Source organism: Desmodus rotundus, chromosome 13 (assembly GCF_022682495.2).
Source record: "Desmodus rotundus isolate HL8 chromosome 13, HLdesRot8A.1, whole genome shotgun sequence".
NCBI lineage: Eukaryota > Metazoa > Chordata > Mammalia > Chiroptera > Phyllostomidae > Desmodus > Desmodus rotundus.
The window spans coordinates 15,445,420-15,467,330 of record NC_071399.1 but is presented as its reverse complement, the minus strand read 5'-3'; the positions used below and the strand labels follow the sequence as shown (position 1 = coordinate 15,467,330).

The following is a 21,911-nucleotide window of genomic DNA, read 5'->3' as shown; positions in this document are numbered from 1 at the left end:
CCTCAGTAAATATTTATCAAATGAATGAATGGTTGCCTGTACTTCTCCTTTTGTGCAGTTATTAGCTCCTACAATGAAACCCAGGCCCCCGAATTCTGTCGGCTCCACTGCGGTGTGGACGCAGGGTGAGTGGAAGGGGAAGCGGGTAAAGAAGGATTACGGGAAGACAGCGAGGCTGGCACCGGGGAAAGAAAAGAAACCCTCAGAGGCGTAGGGTCAACAAAGAAGAGCCCAAGCGAGAGGGCCCCGGGGCCTCGGGCCCACTCCCCGCGCGCCCCCAGCCGATCGCCGTCTACGTCCCGGGCCCGCACCCGGCGTGTGGCCCCAAGCCGGGCGCCCGGCGTCCGCCCCCGGGGCGGTGCCGGCCACACGCGGGGCCGCCGCTGGTCACGTGGGGGCCGGTCCGCCGGGCGGCGCTGTCGCTTCCCGACCGCGACCTGCCAGTGCCGGGGACGCGGCGCTCGCGCTCCCTCCCGGGCCCCGGGAAGCAGAGACAAGGAGGCGCCGCCGCCCCCTCCTCCCGACTGCACCCCGGCCCTGTGCTCGCAACATGCCCGCCGCGGGGCCGAGCGCCGCCCTCCTCCGGGAGCTGGCGGAGGCGACGCCGCTGCGGGCCGCGGAGCCGCGGCTGCGAGGGTAGCGGGGCCGGAGTCGGTACCGAGGCGCCGCGAGGCGGGCGGAGCGCGAGGAGGAGCAGCAGGCACCCTCCGCCGGCGCAGCGGGCGGCAGCCCTGCCATCCCGGCGCGCCCATGGCTCGGGAGGAAGGAGAATGCGAGCGGCACTCCCCGCCGGCCGCCGCCGCCGCCACCCCCCGCGCCGCGGACTCGGCGCCCCCCGGAGCTGCTCGCGTCGCCGCCGCTCCCCAGCTGCGGGCGCCCGGCCGCTGGCTGCGCTAGGAACCACAGCCGCTGGTCGCCGAGGCGTGCTGGGGAGGGAGGAGCGAGAGGGACTGGGAGACCGGCCCGCGCCCGGGCGCAGCGCGGCATGTAGCTGTGGTTCCCGCGCCCGCGCGAGGGTGTCGGCCCGGGGCCCCGCCATGGCTGGGAAGGACAGTGGGAACCTGAAGACAGTGAGGCTTTGGCGGGACGCCGCCCTGCGTGCCAGGAAGCTGCGGGGCAACCTGCGCCAGCTCACCCTCAGCGCGGCCGGGGGCTGCCCTGGGGATGCGGCCGACCAGATCGACTCCCCCGACGCCCCCCAGCTCGTGCTGCCGGCCAACATTGGAGACATCGAGGTGCTGAATCTGGGAAACAACGGCCTGGAGGAGGTGCCCGACGGGCTGGGGTTGGCGCTGGGCAGCCTGCGCGTCCTGGTCCTGCGTAGGAACCGCTTTGCCCGGCTGCCACCGGCGGTGGCCGAGCTGGGCCACCACCTCACGGAGCTGGACTTGAGTCACAACCGGCTGACCTCCTTGGGCGCGGAGGTGGTGAGCAGCCTGCACGAGCTGCGCAAAGTCAACCTCAGCCACAACCAGCTGCCTGCCCTGCCTGACCAACTGGGCGCTCTTGCCCACCTGGAGGAGCTGGATGTCAGCTTTAACCGGCTGGCGCACCTGCCCGACTCCCTCTCCTGCCTCTTTCGCCTGCGCACTCTCGACGTGGACCACAACCAGCTCACTGCTTTTCCTCGCCAGCTGCTGCAGTTGGCGGCCCTGGAGGAACTGGACGTGTCCAGCAACCGGCTGCGGGGCCTACCTGAGGATATCAGTGCCCTGCGTGCCCTGAAGATTCTCTGGCTGAGTGGGGCCGAGCTTGGCACCCTGCCCGACGGCTTCTGTGAGCTGGCCAGCCTGGAGAGCCTCATGCTGGACAACAACGGGCTGCAGGCTCTGCCCACCCAGTTCAGCCGTCTGCAGAGGCTCAAAATGCTCAACCTCTCCTCCAACCTCTTTGAGGAGTTCCCTGCCGCGCTGTTGCCCCTGGCTGGTCTGGAGGAGCTCTACCTTAGTCGCAACCAGCTCACCGCAGTGCCATCCCTGATCTCGGGCCTAGGCCGGCTGCTCACCCTGTGGCTGGATAACAACCGGATCCGATACCTGCCGGACTCCATTGTGGAGCTGAGCGGCTTGGAGGAGCTGGTGCTGCAGGGGAACCAGATCGCGGTGCTGCCGGACAACTTTGGCCAGCTCTCCCGGGTGGGCCTGTGGAAGATCAAGGACAACCCACTGATCCAGCCCCCCTACGAGGTCTGCATGAAGGGGATCCCCTATATCGCAGCCTACCAGAAGGAGCTGGCCCATTCCCAGCCGGCAGTGCAGCCCCGCCTCAAGCTGCTCCTGATGGGCCACAAAGCTGCAGGGAAGACCTTGCTCCGGCACTGCCTCACTGAGGACAGAGTGGAGGGAAATGAAGGAGGGGACAAGGACAAGAGCTACCCACCTTCACCTACTCCTGTGAGCAAGGGCATAGAGGTGACCAGCTGGACAGCCGACGCTTCCCGGGGCCTGCGGTTCATTGTGTATGACTTAGCTGGAGATGAGAGTTATGAGGTGATCCAGCCCTTCTTCCTCTCCCCAGGGGCCCTTTATGTGTTGGTGGTGAACTTGGCCACCTATGAGCCCCTGCGATTTCCTACCACGGTGGGCTCCTTCTTGCATCGGGTGGGGGCCCGGGTGCCTCACGCGGTGGTGTGCATTGTGGGCACGCACGCAGACCTGTGTGGGGAGCGCGAGCTGGAGGAGAAGTGTCTGGACATCCACCGCCAGATCTCCCTGCAGGAGAAGCATGATGCTGAGGGGCTGAGCCGACTGGCCCAGGTGGTGGACGAGGCTCTGGCCCGGGACTTCGAGCTGCGCTCGGCCAGCCCCCATGCAGCCTACTATGGTGTTTCAGACAAGAACCTTCGGCGGCGCAAGGCCCACTTTCAGTACCTGCTCAACCACAGGCTGCAGATCCTGTCCCCCGTGTTGCCCGTGAGCTGCAGGGACCCTCGCCAGTTACAGCGCCTTCGGGATAAGCTGCTGTCGGTAGCTGAGCACCGGGACATCTTCCCCAACTTACACAGAGTGCTGCCTCGGTCCTGGCAGGTGCTGGAGGAGCTGCACTTCCAGCCACCTCAGGCACAACGGCTTTGGCTAAGCTGGTGGGACTCGGCTCGCCTGGGCCTGCAGGCAGGGCTGACGGAGGACCGGCTGCAGAGCGCCCTGTCCTATCTGCACGAGAGCGGCAAGCTGCTCTACTTTGAGGACAGCCCGGCCCTCAAGGAACACGTCTTCCACAACCTCACCCGCCTCATTGACATCCTCAACGTCTTTTTCCAGAGGGATCCTTCCTTGTTGCTGCATAAGCTGCTCCTAGGGACCAACGGAGAGGGCGAGGGTGAGGGCGAAAACTCCCTCGTGATGGCACTGCCCACGCCCAGCCAGGACCTGCTGCGGGCCACTCAGCTCCATCATTACGTGGAGGGCTTTCTGCTTCATGGGCTCTTGCCGGCCCATGTCATTCGGTTGCTGCTTAAGCCTCATGTCCAGGCCCAGCAGGACTTGCAGCTGTTGCTGGAGCTGCTGGAGAAGATGGGACTCTGCTACTGCCTCAATAAACCCAAGGGCAAGCCTTTGAACGGGTCCACTGCCTGGTACAAGTTCCCATGCTATGTGCAGAACGAGGTGCCCCACGCAGAGGCCTGGATTAACGGGACCAACTTGGCCGGGCAGTCTTTTGTGGCTGAGCAGTTGCAGATCGAATACAGCTTTCCCTTTACCTTTCCACCTGGGTTGTTTGCACGCTACAGCGTCCAGATCAACAGCCATGTGGTGCACAGGTCGGACGGGAAACTTCAGATCTTTGCATACAGAGGGAAAGTTCCTGTGGTGGTGAGTTACAGACCTGCCAAGGGGGGCCTGCAGCCAGATACTCTGTCCATTGCCAGCCACGCATCATTACCAAATATATGGACGGCATGGCAAGCCATAACCCCCTTGGTGGAGGAGCTGAATGTCCTCCTTCAAGAATGGCCTGGACTGCACTACACCGTGCACATTCTCTGTTCTAAGTGCCTTAAGAGAGGGTCGCCCAATCCACATGCTTTCCCAGGTAAGTCAGAGAGGGAGGTGGCTCTTCTGTGCTGTGATTTAAGATGCATTTGTTTAAAAAAAGATCTTTGTCTCTCATTTGTAAGAGTATTTGCTTAACCTCACAGGCTTCCCAGGAAAGCGTCTCCAGGTAAATACAGGGGGTGTTTGGGGACAAGCAAAAGGCAGTAATACGCAAGCAATATGAAATGCAGGCCCCTGTCTCACACTCTCCTACAAGGAAGATTCAGACTTCCAGAGTGAGTTCTAGTTAAGACATTTGGATCTCCTTTTTCCCCCCTCCCCAATTTAGCCCATCTTTCATGGGAGGAAATTTCAGGTAGTTGAACAGAAGATGGTGTCTGACCTTAGTCTCTTGCTGAGCCTGGGCTATAATTCTTATTAGACACATCTCCAAGGGTTTGAGATGCTTTGAGTTTGACGTGTCTTTTGTCATACATTATGTTTGTTGTTTCAATTCAGAGTGTAGTCATAAAGTAAAAATCCTTGCTCACTTTTCTTAAGAAATTTCAGAGAAGAACGTTTCGTAACTGGGTTTGGATTAGTAAAGACAATGCTGCTGGTGTTGGTGATGGATTAGTAAAGATGGAACTTTCAGTCTCACGCATGACTAAGCTCTGGGATCACCGTTTCACTCACCACACTCGTGGGCACGAATCTCTGACAGACAAGATCTCTGAGGGGACTTTCCTCGGGTATTTCCAGGCAATTTGGTGCTTCACAGATGGCTTAAGGTTTGTTTTTTTGGTGCTAGCGAACTCCAGGACTCGTTGTCCGGGACTTTTGAGCCTGGTTAATTGGAATCCCGCGTCTCCGTTATGTGTCCGTTTCCCCTGTGGAAAGGCATTCTTTGGAGCAATTCTTTACACAACTCAGATATTTGTGGAGTTGGCTCAGTTAACAGCATTCCGAGTGTCCTGAGGACAAGCCTAACGATGGTGTCATTGCCAGTGTCTCCCCTCGGTCCCCCACCCCCAGGGCGCATTGAGAAGGAGAGAAATGGAAGACTGTGCGCACCACTGCGATCTTTGTCCCCGTATCAGTGAGGAATCAGACACCCATATTTCCGAAGGTAACATCTTCCCGTTGCCCTAGATCTCGGCTGAGTTTAATTCTTCAGCTTGGAAAAGGCCACCATATTCAGTTACCAGCCGACTGAGCTGTCCATTCTGTACGATTGTCTGGTGGCTCGTCACAGTCCGAGACTTGGCAGGCGCTTCAGTTCATTTTATATTTGCCATTGTATTTTCTTCACGCAAGCAGACACTTCTTTATTGTGTTACTAAATGGAATAAAGTGGTGGAGAGTTACATATTCACAGAGTGGCTGGTTGAAGGAGCTACCTAAAGGCAATTCTTAGTCCAGACGGAACATTAATGAAACGGATGTTATTAGCAACAAAGAGGAAAACATAGGTTATTAAACAAGAAAAGATCTGTGCAGAGGAATTCCAAGAACTTTGAAGAGTAAACAATGAGACTGGAATTATTTTTCCCTAACCTCAGCTGTTTATTTTTTTTAATAGTCATACATTCCACAAACAAGTCCATTCTCTTGTTCTTGTTGGGCCTATTTGCCTGTCAAAGGAGGCACACCTGGTTTGCAGCCCAAGCTCTAAGGAAGAGATGATTTGTTTTCGACATAACAAACACATAAATGGTTGACAATGGTAAAATTATCTTAATTGTTGAATAGGAATAAGGTATCAGGTGTTTTGGTACCATAGACACTGTACAGTTCTGTTTAAAGTTGTCAGAGAAAGAAGTTATCTTTTTGCTTTGCTTAGAATTTTATTTCTTCTAAAAGTAGCAGAGAGCACAAAAGCTGTAGAAAAAGATATGTGAATAGTACATTCATCACAATGACACAAGGGAAAAAAGGTGCATTCTCCTTGTTCATATTTTTCGGTGATAGCCATCATTTGCTAGTATTTGCCACATTTCTGAGACTTTGGAACAGCTAAAATAATTTAAAAATTAGAAACTGATGTAGGAACAGAATTATAATATTGTGTGTTCAATTAGGGCATACATTTAAAATATGTTCATGTAGTCCCTAGATTATTAAAATACAGAGTCCAGCACAAGTAATGCCCCTCTTTAATTACAAAATCTTTTATTACAAAATCATAAGCCTGTAATTCTGTAACATCACAATATCATACTCAAGCACATCATATGACATTTTAGGTGAAATGTTCAAATTGAAACTATAAATTATCACACCCATATTATTACCCTACCAACCACACTGGCGCGGGCGTTACTTCTGCCACACCCTGGATATCTTAAGTTGGCAGAAACCTTTGATCAATTGGTAACTTTTTAAGAAGTCACAAAAACAAGTTACTTTTTAGAAACATTGAAAAAGTTGGTTACTTAGTTTTATGTTTTATTAAAGTGTCAAGTTCCCCTGTTAACTAACAATTTTGATACAATGTGAAAAACTGGAATTTAAATTCTTTTTCACTTTTGGGACATGGAGAGTAAAAAGCAAATTACTGCTTCCCTTGATTTTGTACAGAAGAAATGCGAAGTTGAATTAATATTTTTAAACCCTATTTGGTGGGAAGTTTGTGGCGGCCCTGTTGCTGCCAACAGGACATTGAACCTAGCCTGGGCCGCACTAGTGTGGTTGGCCTAGGGAAGTGTGGTGCTAGAATGTTCCTTTTGGATTTTGATTAATGAAAAAAATGCCATGTTTTGGAAAATCCTCAGCTGATGACCAATTGGTTTTAAAAGTTCTTAAAAAAAAAAGATATCTGATTATGTTGTCAGAGAGATTATTGATTTGTTTCATCTAAGACAAATGGGTTGAGTGACAGGCGATGCTTTTGGAAATTCAAGCAAGGCCTGTAAAGAGCCTAAAGGTCAGGTGTGTGAGTCTTCGTCTGCTTTCTGCCCGAACTGACCATACTGCCAGCACCCAACAGCCAGGCTTCCCTCTGCCTTCCTTGTCTGGATCTTCTGGAGTAAGTTTCTTCTTGTGCGATATTTACGTTTCTGTTCATTTCCATCAGTTTAGCATCTAAACCAGAAAAGCTGAGTACTCCTGAGGTTGGATATGTGGATTATTGAGTAAGCCGTGGAGGCTAGGCCAGAGGCCTGGAGCAAGTTTTTAGTACTTTGCTATTCCACTGAAGCATTTGAATGAATGCTGTGTGTTTTTAAATTGGGAGAGTGCATCTTAGCGAGTTGAACTTGGGCTCTGTGTAGTTTTTCCATGGATTATCCTACTCTCCAAATTATTAAATGTTATTTGTTGTTTTTATTGTTGTTTTTGGGGGGGTTTTTTTTTTTTTTTTGAGAAAGAGAGAGAGGAAGGTTGAGGGAGAGAGAGAGAAACATTGATTGGTTGCCTCTCATATGTGCTTTGACCTCGGATCAAACCTGCAACACAACCTAAGTATGCATCCTGACCGGGAATCACCCTTTTGGTGTATGGGATGATGCTCCAACCAACTGAGACACCCGGCCAGGGCTATTAAAGGTTCTTTCTAAGAATAATTGGGAAGCAACCCAAAGCATTAGACACAGAATCGGTATGTGGTCTGTAGACGGTTTCTTCCATTCCCTAATTAACTTGACGTCTTTTGCCCAAGTTCGGGGTCTTGCACGTGTGTTCCTCTCTGAGGCACTGGGCGCATTGTTCTGCTGGTGTTAGTGTATGACATGGTTTTTCTTTGATTAGGTTGTTCGCTTGCTTCCTCTGAGTGAGAGACATGCCCGAGGCTTTGTGGCTTCTCTAAGGGTCTCAGATGTTGGCTGAAGGACTAGTCTTCTGTGAGAAATGTCTTTCTTCCTTGTTATTCACATGTTCTGTCAAATTCTCAGGTGCTGCTGTAGTGATGGCCTTGCTTTGTCCTGTGTCCCAACTTCCTTCTCCCTTTGCCCCGAATGCCCAAGTGTTCCCATCGTCACTGCATTACTGCTCTTTTCCTCCAATAGGCCCTTCATTTTGACCACGGAAGCAAAGCAAAATTCCTGTCTTATTGTAGCTCAGTTTTAGACTTGCTGGCATTTCAGCATGGCCCTAGTTGTTTGGATCGAATTAGTCATCGTTTTTAATTTCACAAAAGTTATTAAATATCTTTTTAGTTTAGTTTTATTAATATTGATGCCTCTTGGCTTTTAGGTTTGTGAACAATCCTCTTTGAACTCTCCTGGGTTTTGTTTCCTATAAAAATCAAAACCCTAGTCATGTAGTCGGGGGAAAGAAGTACTGTGAATGATAGAATTCAAAGCGGAGAAAGGCCTTTGGAGAATAAATTCTGCTAAGTAGTAGGTGCCTCTTCTTTAAACTTCAGAGTAGAATCGCAAGTCCATCCCTGGGCAGGTAGCTGAGGTCGCCTAGAGGAGGTATTTGTGGTAACAGAGGTTTTATGTCATACTTTGCTGCCTGCGCATCTTACTCCCCAGTAAACCTCACCTCACTCTTTTCGTTCTTACTCACCGACTTCGTTTTAACACCTAAAACACTTACAGTGTGTACTTCACAGGGTTCCTTCAGGCGTTAGGTGAGAGAATGTGTTGAGAAAAACGGTTACTCCCCATGGGTTTGTATGGAAGTGAGGGCCTTCTGCTCCATCATATGGGGGGTGGGGAGGTGGGGAGTGGAGGCTGGTATTGGAGTGACCACTTCTGGTTGCTGTCTCCTTCCACCCACTAACTTCCTTCTCTCTGTGAGGGCCTGAGCATTTCTCCATTAGTGTCCTTTATTTTTATTTATCTATTTTTTATTTTAATACCAAGAGACAGATGCTGTCCTCATCTCTTGCCCTCTCTTGTCTCTTGCATCCTTGGCCCTCCTGTGCCTGTGGTGGAGAGGAGAGTCGCTTGGTGTTTCCAGGCTCTGTGGAAAGCACCCCAGGTGGGGTCTGCTTGGAGCAGGGCAGAATGGGTGGGAAGGGCTCAAAGTGCAGTGGTTGTTTTTTAAAGAACTCAGGACATTCTGGTGTTTCTTAATTGATTCCTTGGCAAAGTGCCTTTTGCATTGTTTATGATCTTCATCTTAAAGTATGTACTTTAAGGTAGGCATATATAATTTTCCCACATGATTTTTCTGGTACATATTTTCCTGCCCTCTGTGTCCAAGTCCTAACTCTTCCAGAAATTGGGCAGCGGGCACATGAGCCGGCAGGGGAATGAAGGGAAATGAGGAACTGTTTTCAAGCCTTCAGTGCCCCTAGTACAGACAGCCTTCGCACTCCCCCTCCCCAAAGCTTGATGTTCCATAGCTTATTCTTCCTGACCCCTCTCCATCCTTGACGTTGGCCTCTCAAAGAGGGAAACTGTAGATGGTGAAGAGGATGAAGGCATGATGGTGATGGTGCAGGAAACATGTTTTCCATGGTTTGTGCCAGCTGTTTTCCCTTCTTCCACGTGCCGTTGCTTTCTAGAAACTACTGAGTGAAGGTTGCTGGGTTGCCCTCATGGAAGATGCTGGAAGAGTTGTTGCCTGGACTGAACTGGAGGTGGTTCCATGCGGGCTGTATTCTGTGGAGAACAACTCTCAGACACCGTTTCCAAGCAGGGCTGACTCATTTGTAGAAAGGGCGAGGGGAAATTTTTTTGTTACTTTTTATTTTTGTCACCGAATGCTTGAAAACATTTCCTCATTTTCTTCCCTTGACATAACCTCTTAGCTTTGTTTCTTAAAGAGTAAATTAGTAAAAACTAAAACAACACCCCCCCCATGCCACACAAAAATGTCACCACCAATTTTTTTTTTTTTTTTTTTTTTAGCTGTAGATTTAGAGAAGGCAAAGACTACAGAAGCAGAAAGGAAGTTGGAGGGAGGAATTGGCCTAGGTCAGAGGCCTGGGGTATGGTGGGAGCCAGGGGTGGGCTCTCAGGGCACTGGGAGCCCAGAGGCTGTCCGTCTCAGGAAGGAACAGTCAGCGCCAGGCACCCAGGCTGTTCCAGCTGCTTCCTTTGCTTTTACAAACCTGTGCCCGAGAGCACTTGAGAGAAGGGCCAGAAGGAAGGGAAAACGGGTTGGGTCAAGATTGGTTTTTGGTGCGTGTTTGCTGTTCTGCTTCTGGGCGGGGTGGCTTACTGCTGCTACTCCAGCTGCTTCTTCCTCTTCTTCCTCCTTTTATGGAAATTCACATACCATCAGCTGAACCTTTTTTAAATGCAACAGCTCCATGGCTTTTAGTGCATTCACAGTGCTGTACAACCGCACCTTTCAGTCGAGAGAGCGCCTGTTGTGGCTACGGGCCTAGGAGGTGGGTGGCTTCCTGCCTGGGGCGAATTGACTGGGAATTCTTTGCAAAGTTTTTGTGACAACTTTCTAAGCAGGGGTGTCCAAACTTTTGGTGTCTCTGGGCCACACTGGAAGAAGAAGAGTTGCCTTGGGCCAGCCATTAAATACACCAACACTAACAAACAAAGGTTTTAAGTAAATTTACAATTTTGTGTTGGGCGCAAGGACTGCATTCATAGCCATCCTGGGCTCATGTGGCCCCACGGGCTGTGGGTTGGACAGGGCTGTGGGTTGGACAGCGCTGTTGGGCATGGCTTAAGGAGAGAAGGGCTTTTTAGACTAGGCCTTGAGATGCCACATCATTGACCATCTTACCTGGGTGCAAGGGAGTCCTCTTAGTGTTGGTGAGAAGGCAGAAGGTAGGACGTGGGGCTTCTGGTCTGTCCTATGGCCTGTGTGATTTATGGGAGTCTGACACCTAAAGAGCACACAGAAGAGAAGCAGCCACAAGTACTGTGCATTCGCTATCACCTGCACCGTGCTTTTCTGCACCTGAATGTTGAGTACAGCTGCCGAGAGATTGGCAAAGCCACAGGCAGACATGAGAGACGAGGGGGTTGGAGGTTGCACTGATTCAAAATGAGGTCACTGCCAAATTAGACCACAGTGTACCATACATTTATAGCTGGGTTCTGTCATTCCCTGCTGAACACCTGTATACAGAGGTCTGTACTTAACTGGGGGTTTTAGAAGAATGAAATAAAACACACAGCCTTGGCCACGGGGAGCTGAGTAGGGACTTTGGTTGATGTAATTGTTGAATCTTGTATATATGAAATCTGACCATATACAGAGAAAATCATTCGCATGTTAGAGTAACTTCTGGAAGAAAAAAAACTTTTGAATCTCCTGGAAAAAAATATGATCACACTGAGAAAAACCGGCCACAGCTTTGAATTTGCTTGATGCAGGTGAGCTGGGTGGAAAGCCGTGCCCAGGTCATGCTTTTCAATGGATTTGCAGTGTGGATCGTTTGTTTGCGAGAACTCTCAGGCAGATCTTTAAAAGGCAGGATGCTGAAACAGGAACATGCATTGCCTCTCAGGATTTCTATCAACTTCCAAAACCAATCGGCAATTTGATGGAAAAAATGCCTCCTCTTTCAGGAAGCTTTACATTTCTTGGAGTTGTTTATGGATTTGCCTTTGTTGGAGAGGGATTGAGGCCATCGGTGGTTCCTGAACCCCAGGGCCGAGTGCACGCTGACTCCAAAGACCATATAAATTAAATTGGACACTGTCATCGCGAAACTGTATGGCTGCTACTTAGAGACTTCTTTGATGACGGACGCGTCAGTGGGGTGGTTTTCCCTTCTTAGCACATTAAATGTTGAGTGAATCAAAGGGTTAATTTTCTTAGATCCTCCCCACTGCTAAAATGAAGCACATAAATTAACATCGTATTAGTTCATTGTTACTGTGCTAGTGAATTTTGGGGTAGAAGAACAAACCTCCCTCCCTTCCTTCCTTTCTTTTTTTTTGAAAAGAGGGGGTTAAAAAGGAAAGGAATGGAGGAGGAAGAGATACAATCAGGAAAATGTCATTTCTCCTAGGTACTGTTGTTTGACTTATCAACTTTATTATTGTTTCAGTAAGATTCTCATTTTTCATGCCATAAGGGTTATTAGTGTATTAATCATCACACCAGTCTTGCTGAGAGTCGAGGGTTGGGGAAAAATATGAACGTGGCGACTGCTGAGTTCTCATCCTGTTCTAGAGACAGTGCTAAGTGCTTCTTATGGGCAATCTCTCTCAATCTTCCCAGGAAACCCAGGCGCTAGGCATTAGCATTGTCCTCATTTTGGGGTGGAGAAGTTGAGGTTTAGAAAGTTAAGTGAATTCCCCAGAATTAGAGCACCGTGGGACTAGAGCCCAGACCCTCTGCTCCTACCAACCGTGCTGCCCTGCTTACTCCTTCCAATGTACACAACCCCTGCCCCCCGCATTTTCCTAGATGTGTCTGTTCCATATCATTGAGTGCTGGGCACATTGGGTCTGGTAATGCATGGGAACTGCCCATGTGGAGGTCAGTGAAGGTCATGGTCAGGTGCAGGGGAGAGGTGGGGTCTCGGAGGGGGTTTCTGAAAGGGCCACCCAGCAGATGAGTGTCAAAGGGTGATCTCTAGTTAAGCACATGGAGAAGGGGGGAAAGGCGTTTCAAATTAGAATGGCATTTTAAAAGGTGGGGGGAGCAGTGCTACAGGTAGTTCAACGTACCCTGTCTAGGGGTGGGCATGTGTGCATAAAAGCATTTCAGCATTTGGCCAGTGTCATAAGGAAGAGGCTTCTTTCTTTAAGTTACATGTGTGGACTGTAAAAGTTTGCCAGTGACCACTGCTGGCTCCTACACCAGACTTGTGGAAGCCGTGTCCTAGCCTGGGCCTTTCCCATCAGGCAGGGCTCTGTTGAGACGATGGAAGAGAATTACGGCTGGAAGCACATAAGGGTAGCGTCAAGGGCTTTGCTCAGACTCACATTCAAGTTTTTGGTGGGCCGACGGCGCACCTGTCCTGAAGCTCCATGTCTAAGTGTGCCGCTGGAAATTTCCTCCACGCCCGAGCCCGGGGAGAAGAGGAGTGTTGGTTATTCTACCAGCCAGGTGGCCGCATGCCTCTGTAATCCCTGGGAATGTATCCAAGAACCTCGATTTTCCTTCCTTTATGCTTTAACCATAACTGATCCTGTGATTAAGGCGAATTTGGCTACAAGACAATTAGCATTTAATTGTAGACTGAGTTTCACTGTCTTTACCCCATGCTTTTTTTGTGATACCACAGACTGACTAAAATTACTGTTTTTTAAAAATTAATTTTGCACTAGTGAAGCACCATCTTTTATTCATTTCATTAATGTGGACCCTACTTACCACAATATGAGAGCTTTCTTGTATCCCTTGCCTCAAGTTTATCAAAATATACTTAGTTGCATTGTAATTGAAATTCTAGGAAGTGTAAGATACTTTACATTTTTACTTTATATTTTATTTATATTTACTTTATAGGTTGACCTGAAACCTTTGGGATTTTGTGTTGCATTTCGAAATGGAAACATTATCATATAGTGGTTAGTTGCAAAAGCTCTTGAGGGAGACCGCTGGGTTCAAATCCATGTTCCACCACTTGTTAGCTGTGTGACTTTGGGCATCCTAATAGTTTTTAGTTCATGCGGAGGTCATGAAGACTGCGTTAATACACGTAAATGGCTTACAACAATGCTTGACACATGGCAGGCGCCCAAGAGACGTTAGCTGCTGCTGTTCCTACAATTATTCCAGAAAGCTCAGCTTTAAACATATACAATGTAGGGCAAAAGTAGGTTTACAGTTGTGAGCATGCAAAACACAGAGTTGATTCTTGTTATTTATTAATTATTGTATTATTTTCCAAACAACCATAAACCTACTTTTGTCCCTCTCTGTATTTGGAAATCTGATAAACTTATGGATAAAATATCTTGTTTTTTCATAGCAGAATAGTACAGTGTGATCCCTATTTATAGATATCATTAAAAATGCTTTTTTCCTTGATCATTAAAACAAATACAAATTTGGAGGGTAAAGGGAAAAAAAAGAGGGAAGTAAAAAACCACTCGTACCTGGTATATAACATAAGTACATGTACAGCTTTATTTCTTTTTAATTTTTTACCCTTAAGATTAGGTTTAGTAAAATATGTAATTATAACAGTATTGTATAAATAATGTAAATATTATTTTTTAAACCTAAGCTTCATGAATATGGTTTCATGTTATTAGTAACTTCACAGTAATTATAGATGCTTAAAAAATAGTACATCAAGGGATTTTTACCTTTGTTTATTCAACCATTGGACCCTTAGGTCGTTGCCAGTTTTAGTTGTTCAGAGTGATTCTGTGATGAGTGTATTTGTCCATCGAAGCTCTCTCTAATTTGGGCAGTAACCCTCGGAGCGGAGTCGTCGAGTCAAAGGCAAAGCCTGTGTGAGGCCCAGTCCACGGTGACGTTGCCTTCCGTGACACGCCCACCTGCAGAGCACACAGGGTTGATTTCCCTGCATTCCTCAGCACTGGGTACCAGCATTAAAAACTGCACGCACAGCCCCGGCTGGTGTGGCTCAGTGGACGGAGCACAGGCCTGTGACCCAAAGGGTCACTGGTTTGATTCCCAGTCAGGACACCTGCCTGGGTTGTGGGCGAGATCCCCACTGGGGGTCTCACGAGAGGCAACCACACATTGACGTTTCTCTTCCCCTCTTTCTCCCTCCCTCCCCTCTCTAAAAATAAATAAATAAAACCTTTAAAAAATGCACTAACAATGAATGGAAAGCAGTATCTTACAGATGACTCAGATTTTAATTAGTGAATGTTCTCCTCCGTGAATGTTGCCTCTTTGGGTTGCTTCTTTTGAGCTGTGTGACAGTGTCTTTTGACATCATCTTAGTGGTACTTTTTAAATCACATTATAGGATTACTTCCTATAATCGCAGAGTTCAGTTTTTATTAACATTTTACATATTAAAGATGATAGCCTTTATCATATGTAAGGTATTTTCTAGCTTATTTGCCTTTTTGATGTTTAAAGACATGTTTTAAAGTTTTAAATTTCATCAGTCCAATTTATTGGTAGCTTCCTTTGTGGTTAAATAGAATATTATTATTATCTTTCTAAATCCAAAGATGTAGCAAAAGGAATCACACAGTATACCATAATCTCTCTACCCATGTAAACTTGACTGGCAATAAAAAAATAATATCCATTCTTGGGCGGTAGGTGCAGAAGCAAAAGCCCATCGTTCGTGGTCCCCTCCCCAGGTTGTCTTCTCGTCTGTGAAGTATTTCTTGTGAATTTCTTTCAGGAAGAAAAACATAGTTGCTTATATTCTAGCCTGGAAGAGATCATGCGTAGTCACCATTCTGTGCCTTGCTGTTGGTCACTTCAGATATTCTGAAGACACTTCTATGTGAACAATTACAAACCTGTATGTAATTATACATCTATATATACACACATATATGTCACATTTTACCAATGGATGTACTGTTTAGTTAGTTCTACATTAACAGACTTTTGGTTCTTTCCAGATTCTTTTACAGATATTAAGCTAAGGTCTCCACCTCGTAGAATTTGGAGAAGTACTCAGTCTTCTTTCCTTCAGTCCCTTTCAGTACTCAGTCTTCTTTCCTTCAATCCCTCCCTCTCTGTGCTCAGAACACTGAGGAGATGCAATTAGAAAAAAGACAAATGTCTGAGTCAGAACGGTAGGGCTTAAACAGGGGCTTGGGAATTATAAAGGCTTAACTTTGTGAGTTAAAATAAGAGTAATCGTTTGTAATTGGCTTTTGTGATGCATATTGAAAGCATCCTTTTCAGCGTAATTATGCATTTCACAGCTTAATTCGTCCATTATAATGTGATGTAATGTTTAGAAATAGCGATAATTACAAATCTTACATGTGTACCAATAAATACACCACTGGTTAAAATAAGACAGTGGCATAGAATAATGCTGCGCTGATGTGAGGAATTAATGAAAAACAATTGCTAATGAGCTGTGTTTCATTGACTCGAAACCTTGCTTCTGCCTTTCTACCCCAACTGTCTGGTAAAGGAAAATCCGCCTGGGCCAGCAGGGCGCTTTTTATTTCTGCCCTACGACCAGCCTTCAGAGCCCCCTGCCGCAGCTTGATGAGCTAGGCTCAGGAAGTGTGCCTTGGATGCATCCTGGTGCTAGTAGGCGCTCAAAATGTAAGAGGTTGTCTGCACCGTTTGCTCTTCTGTGAGTGTAACGAGTAAAGAATCTGTCTAACTCAGCACGCTCAGATGTGTTTGGCCTGTTAAAAAGTAAACAATTAAATCCTGTTCAAGTGGCTTTTGTGTTTAAAAGATACTTAATTGCCTATGTTGTTTAAAGTTAACAATTTCACCCAAGAGGGTCTTGGAGAAAGAGATGTTTCACAGAGCTCGTGGAAGTGTTTGGCTTCGGAAGCTTCCATCTCATACTACACGTCCAAAGCAAGGCAGGCAGTAAGGAGGAAAGAGCAAGCCACGTTTCCAAACATGGCATTAAAAATATGTATCTGCTGGGCTTCTCCTGATTCACCTCGGCCACACTTCTGCGTGGGAAAGCTGTGGTGCCTGTGATTCAGGGGGCTTGTTGCTCAAGAATTGCGTGGGAAAGAACGACAGGGAAACGTGAGTTTTCCAGCACACGGTGATGCCCGAAACGGCACCGTGGTCAGCTGAGAGTGGGGTCGCTCTGTGCCCAGAGTACAGTAACGAAATACGGGGTGCGAAGCCCCCGAAGGAGGCATCTGTCCCCTTGCTGACACCCCTTACCCCCAGGTGGCGGGCCCTCTAAGTTGGGGCAGGTGTTTCTTTTGAATTTTCTCTTTTATTAAGCATCTGTGACTGTGTATGCCTTTCCCCCTCCCCAAGAAAAACACACCTGCACACCCTCTGGTCATTCTGATACAATGTACATCCTCTCTGGTTGCTGCAGTATTTCCATCTTCTTCTCTCGGTGTAGGCAGAAGGGCATCCACTTGTTTCTGCGTGGTCATTTCAGGAGTTTGCATCTGAGGCCACTGGGCCAGGCTTCACTGCAGCCAGCCAGAGCTCCTTAGGGCTGTGTGAACCGCTTGGCCACTTCTGGAGAACTGTTTCTGCCTCCCTCTGAGCCTTCTGTGTGCGACAGGGGGCGGCTCGAAAAGCTTACCAAGTAGCAGGGATGACAGCATCTGGTTGATTACCAGGGCTGTTACAATACTGTCTCCCAGCCAAAAAAAACAGGTACTGCTTCCAGGAAGTGATCAAGGGCTGTGCAGTTGGCCCCAGGTGTTCCCAGGAAGGCAGGAATATGCCCGCTGTCCCTTTTTACAGTTCATAAATCTCCTGATTTATCATGCCATTTGTGACTCAAGGCATGTTCACTCGAATGCGTGGGGGCATTTCCATTAAAGTCGGCCCCCCACCCCAATCCCCGTAAAACCAGGAAGGAGAATCGGGACTGAAACGGCCCGCGTTGTTCTTTGTTAGGAAAGAATCCTGTGTCTTCAGCTGTAGATCAATATTTGCTTTTGAAGAATCTGGTGGTGTGTTGGTGGCTTTGTTTGGGGCCGTGCAGACACACAGCGTGGCCTTCTAAGGACACAAGTGCACAAATGACAGGAATTACACAGATAAGTTGATAATGCTTGGAATCTGGGTGTGTGCACTACTTAACATATGAATAGCTTCCCACTTCCTCCTCCTCAAACACAGCTCATTTCTGTGATGGGACACGTCTGCACCCCAAGGAGTGTACATAGTTTTCTGTGGAGGGGGACAGAGGATAGATGTCCTCTAGATAGCACCCTGTATATAGTGCCTCTCAGGAAAACGAGAGTGTTTTACCTGTCAAAATTGGGTGGTTGGCTTAATGAAAAACAGAATGGCATGTGTGAAAGGCATGTGTTTAACTCTGGGCAGACATTAACTGGAAACTTGCAATGAGGAGGCACAGGCAGGCCACGGAGAGTCGGGGCGAACAGGCCCTGGCCCCGGGAAGCTGCAGTCTAGAGAAGGGAGCACGCAGCAGCCTGCAGTTGCACGGCTGGGTAATAAACGCTGAGATAAAACGATCTTCAGGGGCCAGGCGAGGACTGAGGAAGGAGCCTCTTGGAGCCGGTGGGTGGGGTTGGATGGATAGGAGCCGGTCTCCAGCAAAGCAGAGGGATGCTAGGGGACCTTCTGCCAACCACCAGGGCCGTTGAACTGATGGAGGAGGGGTGAGGGGAAGAGGGTTAGCCGGATTACTGGGAATCAGCAATTTTCCTCATAAGTGTACATTCCATGTAGATACTTTTTAGCCTATCTACCCTGTGAGCTAACATTTTTTTTTTTGTCCAGAACAGAACTCTTGGCAGCTCTATATAAAGCTAAAATATGTTTATTTTGACTTGATTTTTTTTCCTCGGGTGAGAGGGAAATATTGAAGGATTAAGTGGGGACAAATACAATTTGCATTTTGTTAGGACACTGAGGGCGGCAGCATGGAAGATCGGCTGGAACCTGAGATGATTCCCACAGTTCCTGATCCAGGCCCAGGGCGGGTCCCGGGGACGGAAGAAGCACTGGCGGACGCTGAGCAGGAGCAGTCCTGGCCTCTGCCTGGCTGCGAGGGCTTGGACCAGCCAAGGAACCTCTCTGGGCCTCAGAGTCCTGTCTATGCGTGGATGGGGTGGGATGAATTTTAACCACAGTGGAAAGAAATCTGGGGCTCTTGTTTTTAAAACGGAAAGCAGAAGTGATTTGATAAGATTCATTTCTACAGGGCTGACCTATACTGCCTGCTGACTTAATTGGTTTGTTAGGGTTGCTTAGCCGCCCTCCTATAATGGACTCCAAGTGAATTCTAGCAGATTTATAGCCTCCCGTTTGTAAGTAATGTCATTTGCAGAATGATAAAGTTCCCCCCTTCTTAAATTTGGAAGGGTCGTGTGGAAGCATTAAGAGACTTTATAAATATCTGGTAACCTTTCACCACTTTAAAATATTGAGAGGTGCCTGACGCTGATGTCGGCTCGCTTTGCCTCCTGAATTATGCATGCGGTGCGCCCTGGAGTTCTTTACGGCTGGGCTTATCGAGTCCTCTTTTGTTCTAGCTTATTTTCCGTGGTGGTGCTTGTAAAAGCAGAGGTCAAAGCAAATCCATTAAAGAAATCTGTTTGGTGTAGGAAGGTCCTTTTTTGCCGCCCTATTCTGTTAGTTGGTTTTGTTTATTCATTATCAGATTGGTCTGCCTCAGGGCAGAATGGGGGGGCAGTGGGAGGAGCCGCCCCCGGGGTGTTAACAGCTGCGGGTTGGGCTAATGACCTGGCAGAACGTGGGCACACCTCATCCTGCACCCCCCCCACCCCCCGCCGAGCTCTAAAGCAGTTGTCTTCTTGCTCCCTTCTTCCTCCTCCCTGCACCCAGGAAGATATTTACGCCATCTGCATAGTAACAGTTTAAGCCTTAGCTACTTTTTAACCTAATCATGGTAAAACAAAATACATTGGAATAAGTGGTTAAGAACATGCTCGTGATGTTTGCTCCCACTAATTTTCTCTGGACTCTAGCTGCCTTTAGAGAGATTTAAAAACATGGGATGCAGCGGAGAATTAATGTGTCCTTTTTGCCCCTTTCCCCCTCCCATGAAGATTCCATTAGGGTCTGAGTATGAGACCAAAGGTACTGTTTAAATTTCATACTTGCAGTAATGATGACTCTCTGTGGAAGCCACTTGTAACATTGCTTATTTTAGTCATTTATAACATTGCTTATTTCTATAGTGACCGTGACTGCCTTCTTCATGAGGGAAGAGCCTCCCAGGTAGAGGTCACGCCTGGCCCATCCGGATTAATTAGGAAGGGCTTCTCTTGGATTGCACTGTGGGCTGGCAAGCTGTGTTATCTTCCCTAAGAGGATCATTTGCAGGATGGTCAGGTCAGGATCCCAGCAGTTGGGACTGAGGGGCATCCAAGGCCTAGGCTACCTCTGTTGGGAAGTCCAAGTCTGCCGAGAACTGCCTCTCACATCAGAGTTCCCGCTCACAGTCAGCTGGAAATGTTGGGCTGGTTGTAGCTCATACTAGCTGGACAGAAACAATCTTTGCCGGAAAACTTGTTTAACTCAGTTTGTCGATATTATTCACTGAAAGACACCACGCGGCCCTCATGCAGTGTAAAGAGATGGGATAACATTTAGAGTCCACGCACGGCAAGGCAGCAGCTGTTGATTTGCTGAGTCCTGTCTTTGTTCGGCAGGGATTTACTGGGGTCTTCCAGCCAAGGGAGCTTCAGTGGGAGTCTCACTCAGAGCCTGTCCTCAAGGTCCTCGGTCCAGAAAGCTCGTGCGCAGCTGCAGTGCATTGCCAATGAATCTAGACACAGTGCCACGAGGGTTCGGGAGAGAGAGAGACTCCTTCTAACTGCCTGGGTCTCGGAGAAACTAGAATTCCATTTGTTAGTGATGAGAAAGACCTGCCGTGAGTGCAGGAAGTTACAAATGGTCTTTTTCCTTCTTCAGCCCACATCACATCCCTGGGCTTTTAACCTGTTAGCTAAAAAAGTGTAGTAATTGATAATTTTTAATTACCATTAGCTATTAGGCACAGTAAGAGATTAACAACAACAAATAATAAAATGGAAGAATTACAACATGTACTATAATAGAAGTTATGTGAGTGTGATCTCCCTCTCTCTCTTAAAATACCTTATTTTACATACTATACTCACTATCACAAAAGCAGGGGTGTCCAACCCTGGCCCCTGGGCCACATATGGCCCTGGATGGCTATGAATGCCGCCCAACACAAAATTGTAAATTTAGTTTACTTAGTTTTATTGCTCAGATATATACATCTTCTATACTAGTGATCACAAACTTGGGACCTGCTCGATGATTTTAAAAGATTATTGAGAGGGTCAGTGCATAAGTAGGGTTATTATGTGAGGACTTTTTGTTTATTCGTGGTGGTGGATATCATGAAAATTATGCATGGACCTTTTTTCGCTCCTCAGTTTTCGTTAATGTTTGTGTATTTAATGCGTGGCCCCAGACAACTCTTCTTCTTCCAGTGTGGCCCGGAGACGCCAAAAGGTTGGACACCCCTGACTTAAAGGAAGCACTTGACGGCTCCTCTGGCATGTCCGAATTGTCAGCATCATCACTGTCGCGCTTTGGGTCCATTGCTAAGTAAAGTCGGGGGCACTGGAACACAAGCTCTTGGACACCGCTGTTAAGTAGCCAGTGGGTGGGGAGTGTGTACAGTGTGGGTACTCGGGACAAAGGGGTGAGTCATGTCCCACGTGGGGTGCAGCGGGGTGCCCCGAGATTTCATCATGCCCCTCAGAACAGTGTGCAATTTAAAACTTACAAATTATTCACTTTTAGAATTTTCCATTTAGTATTTTGGGACCACGATTGACTGCGGGTAACTGAAGCTATGGAAAGTGAAACCGTGGATGGGGGCGGGGGGGGGGCTGCTGTACACAGATGTATGTTTTTATGTGTACATTACATACATATACTCTTAAACGTGGTTGAGGTGACTAGGGCATTTGTGGCTGGATGATAGGAAGAGGAAAGCACCCACACCCAGAAAGTTCACCTATTTATTTCAAGGCAGAAATCGTTGGCATATTTTGACTTGGAAGATCTCACTGTAAAGTCAGAGGCGTGACAGGGATATCAAATTAGAAGTGAACCTGTCCTGTGTTGGATTGACTGTTTAATAGTTAAACAGTGCGGCCATATCTGGAATTTACTTGTTAATCTTTTATGAACTTTTTATCTAAACCGTTATTGCCTTGCGTTGAAACAGGGTTTTGTGTGTGTGTGTGTGTGTGTGTGTGTGTGTTAATGCTTTGTTTAATGGAGTGAATTTTTAGTTTTGGGCCTTTCACAATTTTTTTAAAAAGAATTTGGCAATGCTTTCAAAATATTTTCTTCTGCACTGCCCTGAAAACAAAATTATAACCAGGTTAGCCTTTTTGTTGTTGATGTTGATATATTGTGGAAGTGTTTTTACTCTTCTGACGTGTAAAAGCGTCTTGTTTTGAGTAAGGTTTAATGTTGGGCCGTGAAAGGTGAGAATTTGAGTGTACTTATTTCTTT

At 47.7% G+C, this 21,911-nt stretch overlaps 1 protein-coding gene across 2 annotated transcripts in view; it reads left to right on the top strand.

Annotated features, from left to right (window-relative positions):
• Positions 1-411: 411 nt before the first annotated feature.
• The window catches only part of MFHAS1 (multifunctional ROCO family signaling regulator 1), a 74,587-nt gene continuing 53,087 nt past the window's right edge, over positions 412-21,911 (top strand). The window contains exon 1 of one of the 2 annotated variants that reach the window (XM_045197186.3): positions 412-4,032. In XM_045197186.3, the coding sequence (XP_045053121.2) occupies positions 771-4,032 (3,262 nt within the window). In that variant the 5' untranslated portion in view covers positions 412-770. The remainder of the gene's footprint in view (positions 4,033-21,911) is intronic. The other variant, XM_024562753.3, reaches the window with a different exon arrangement.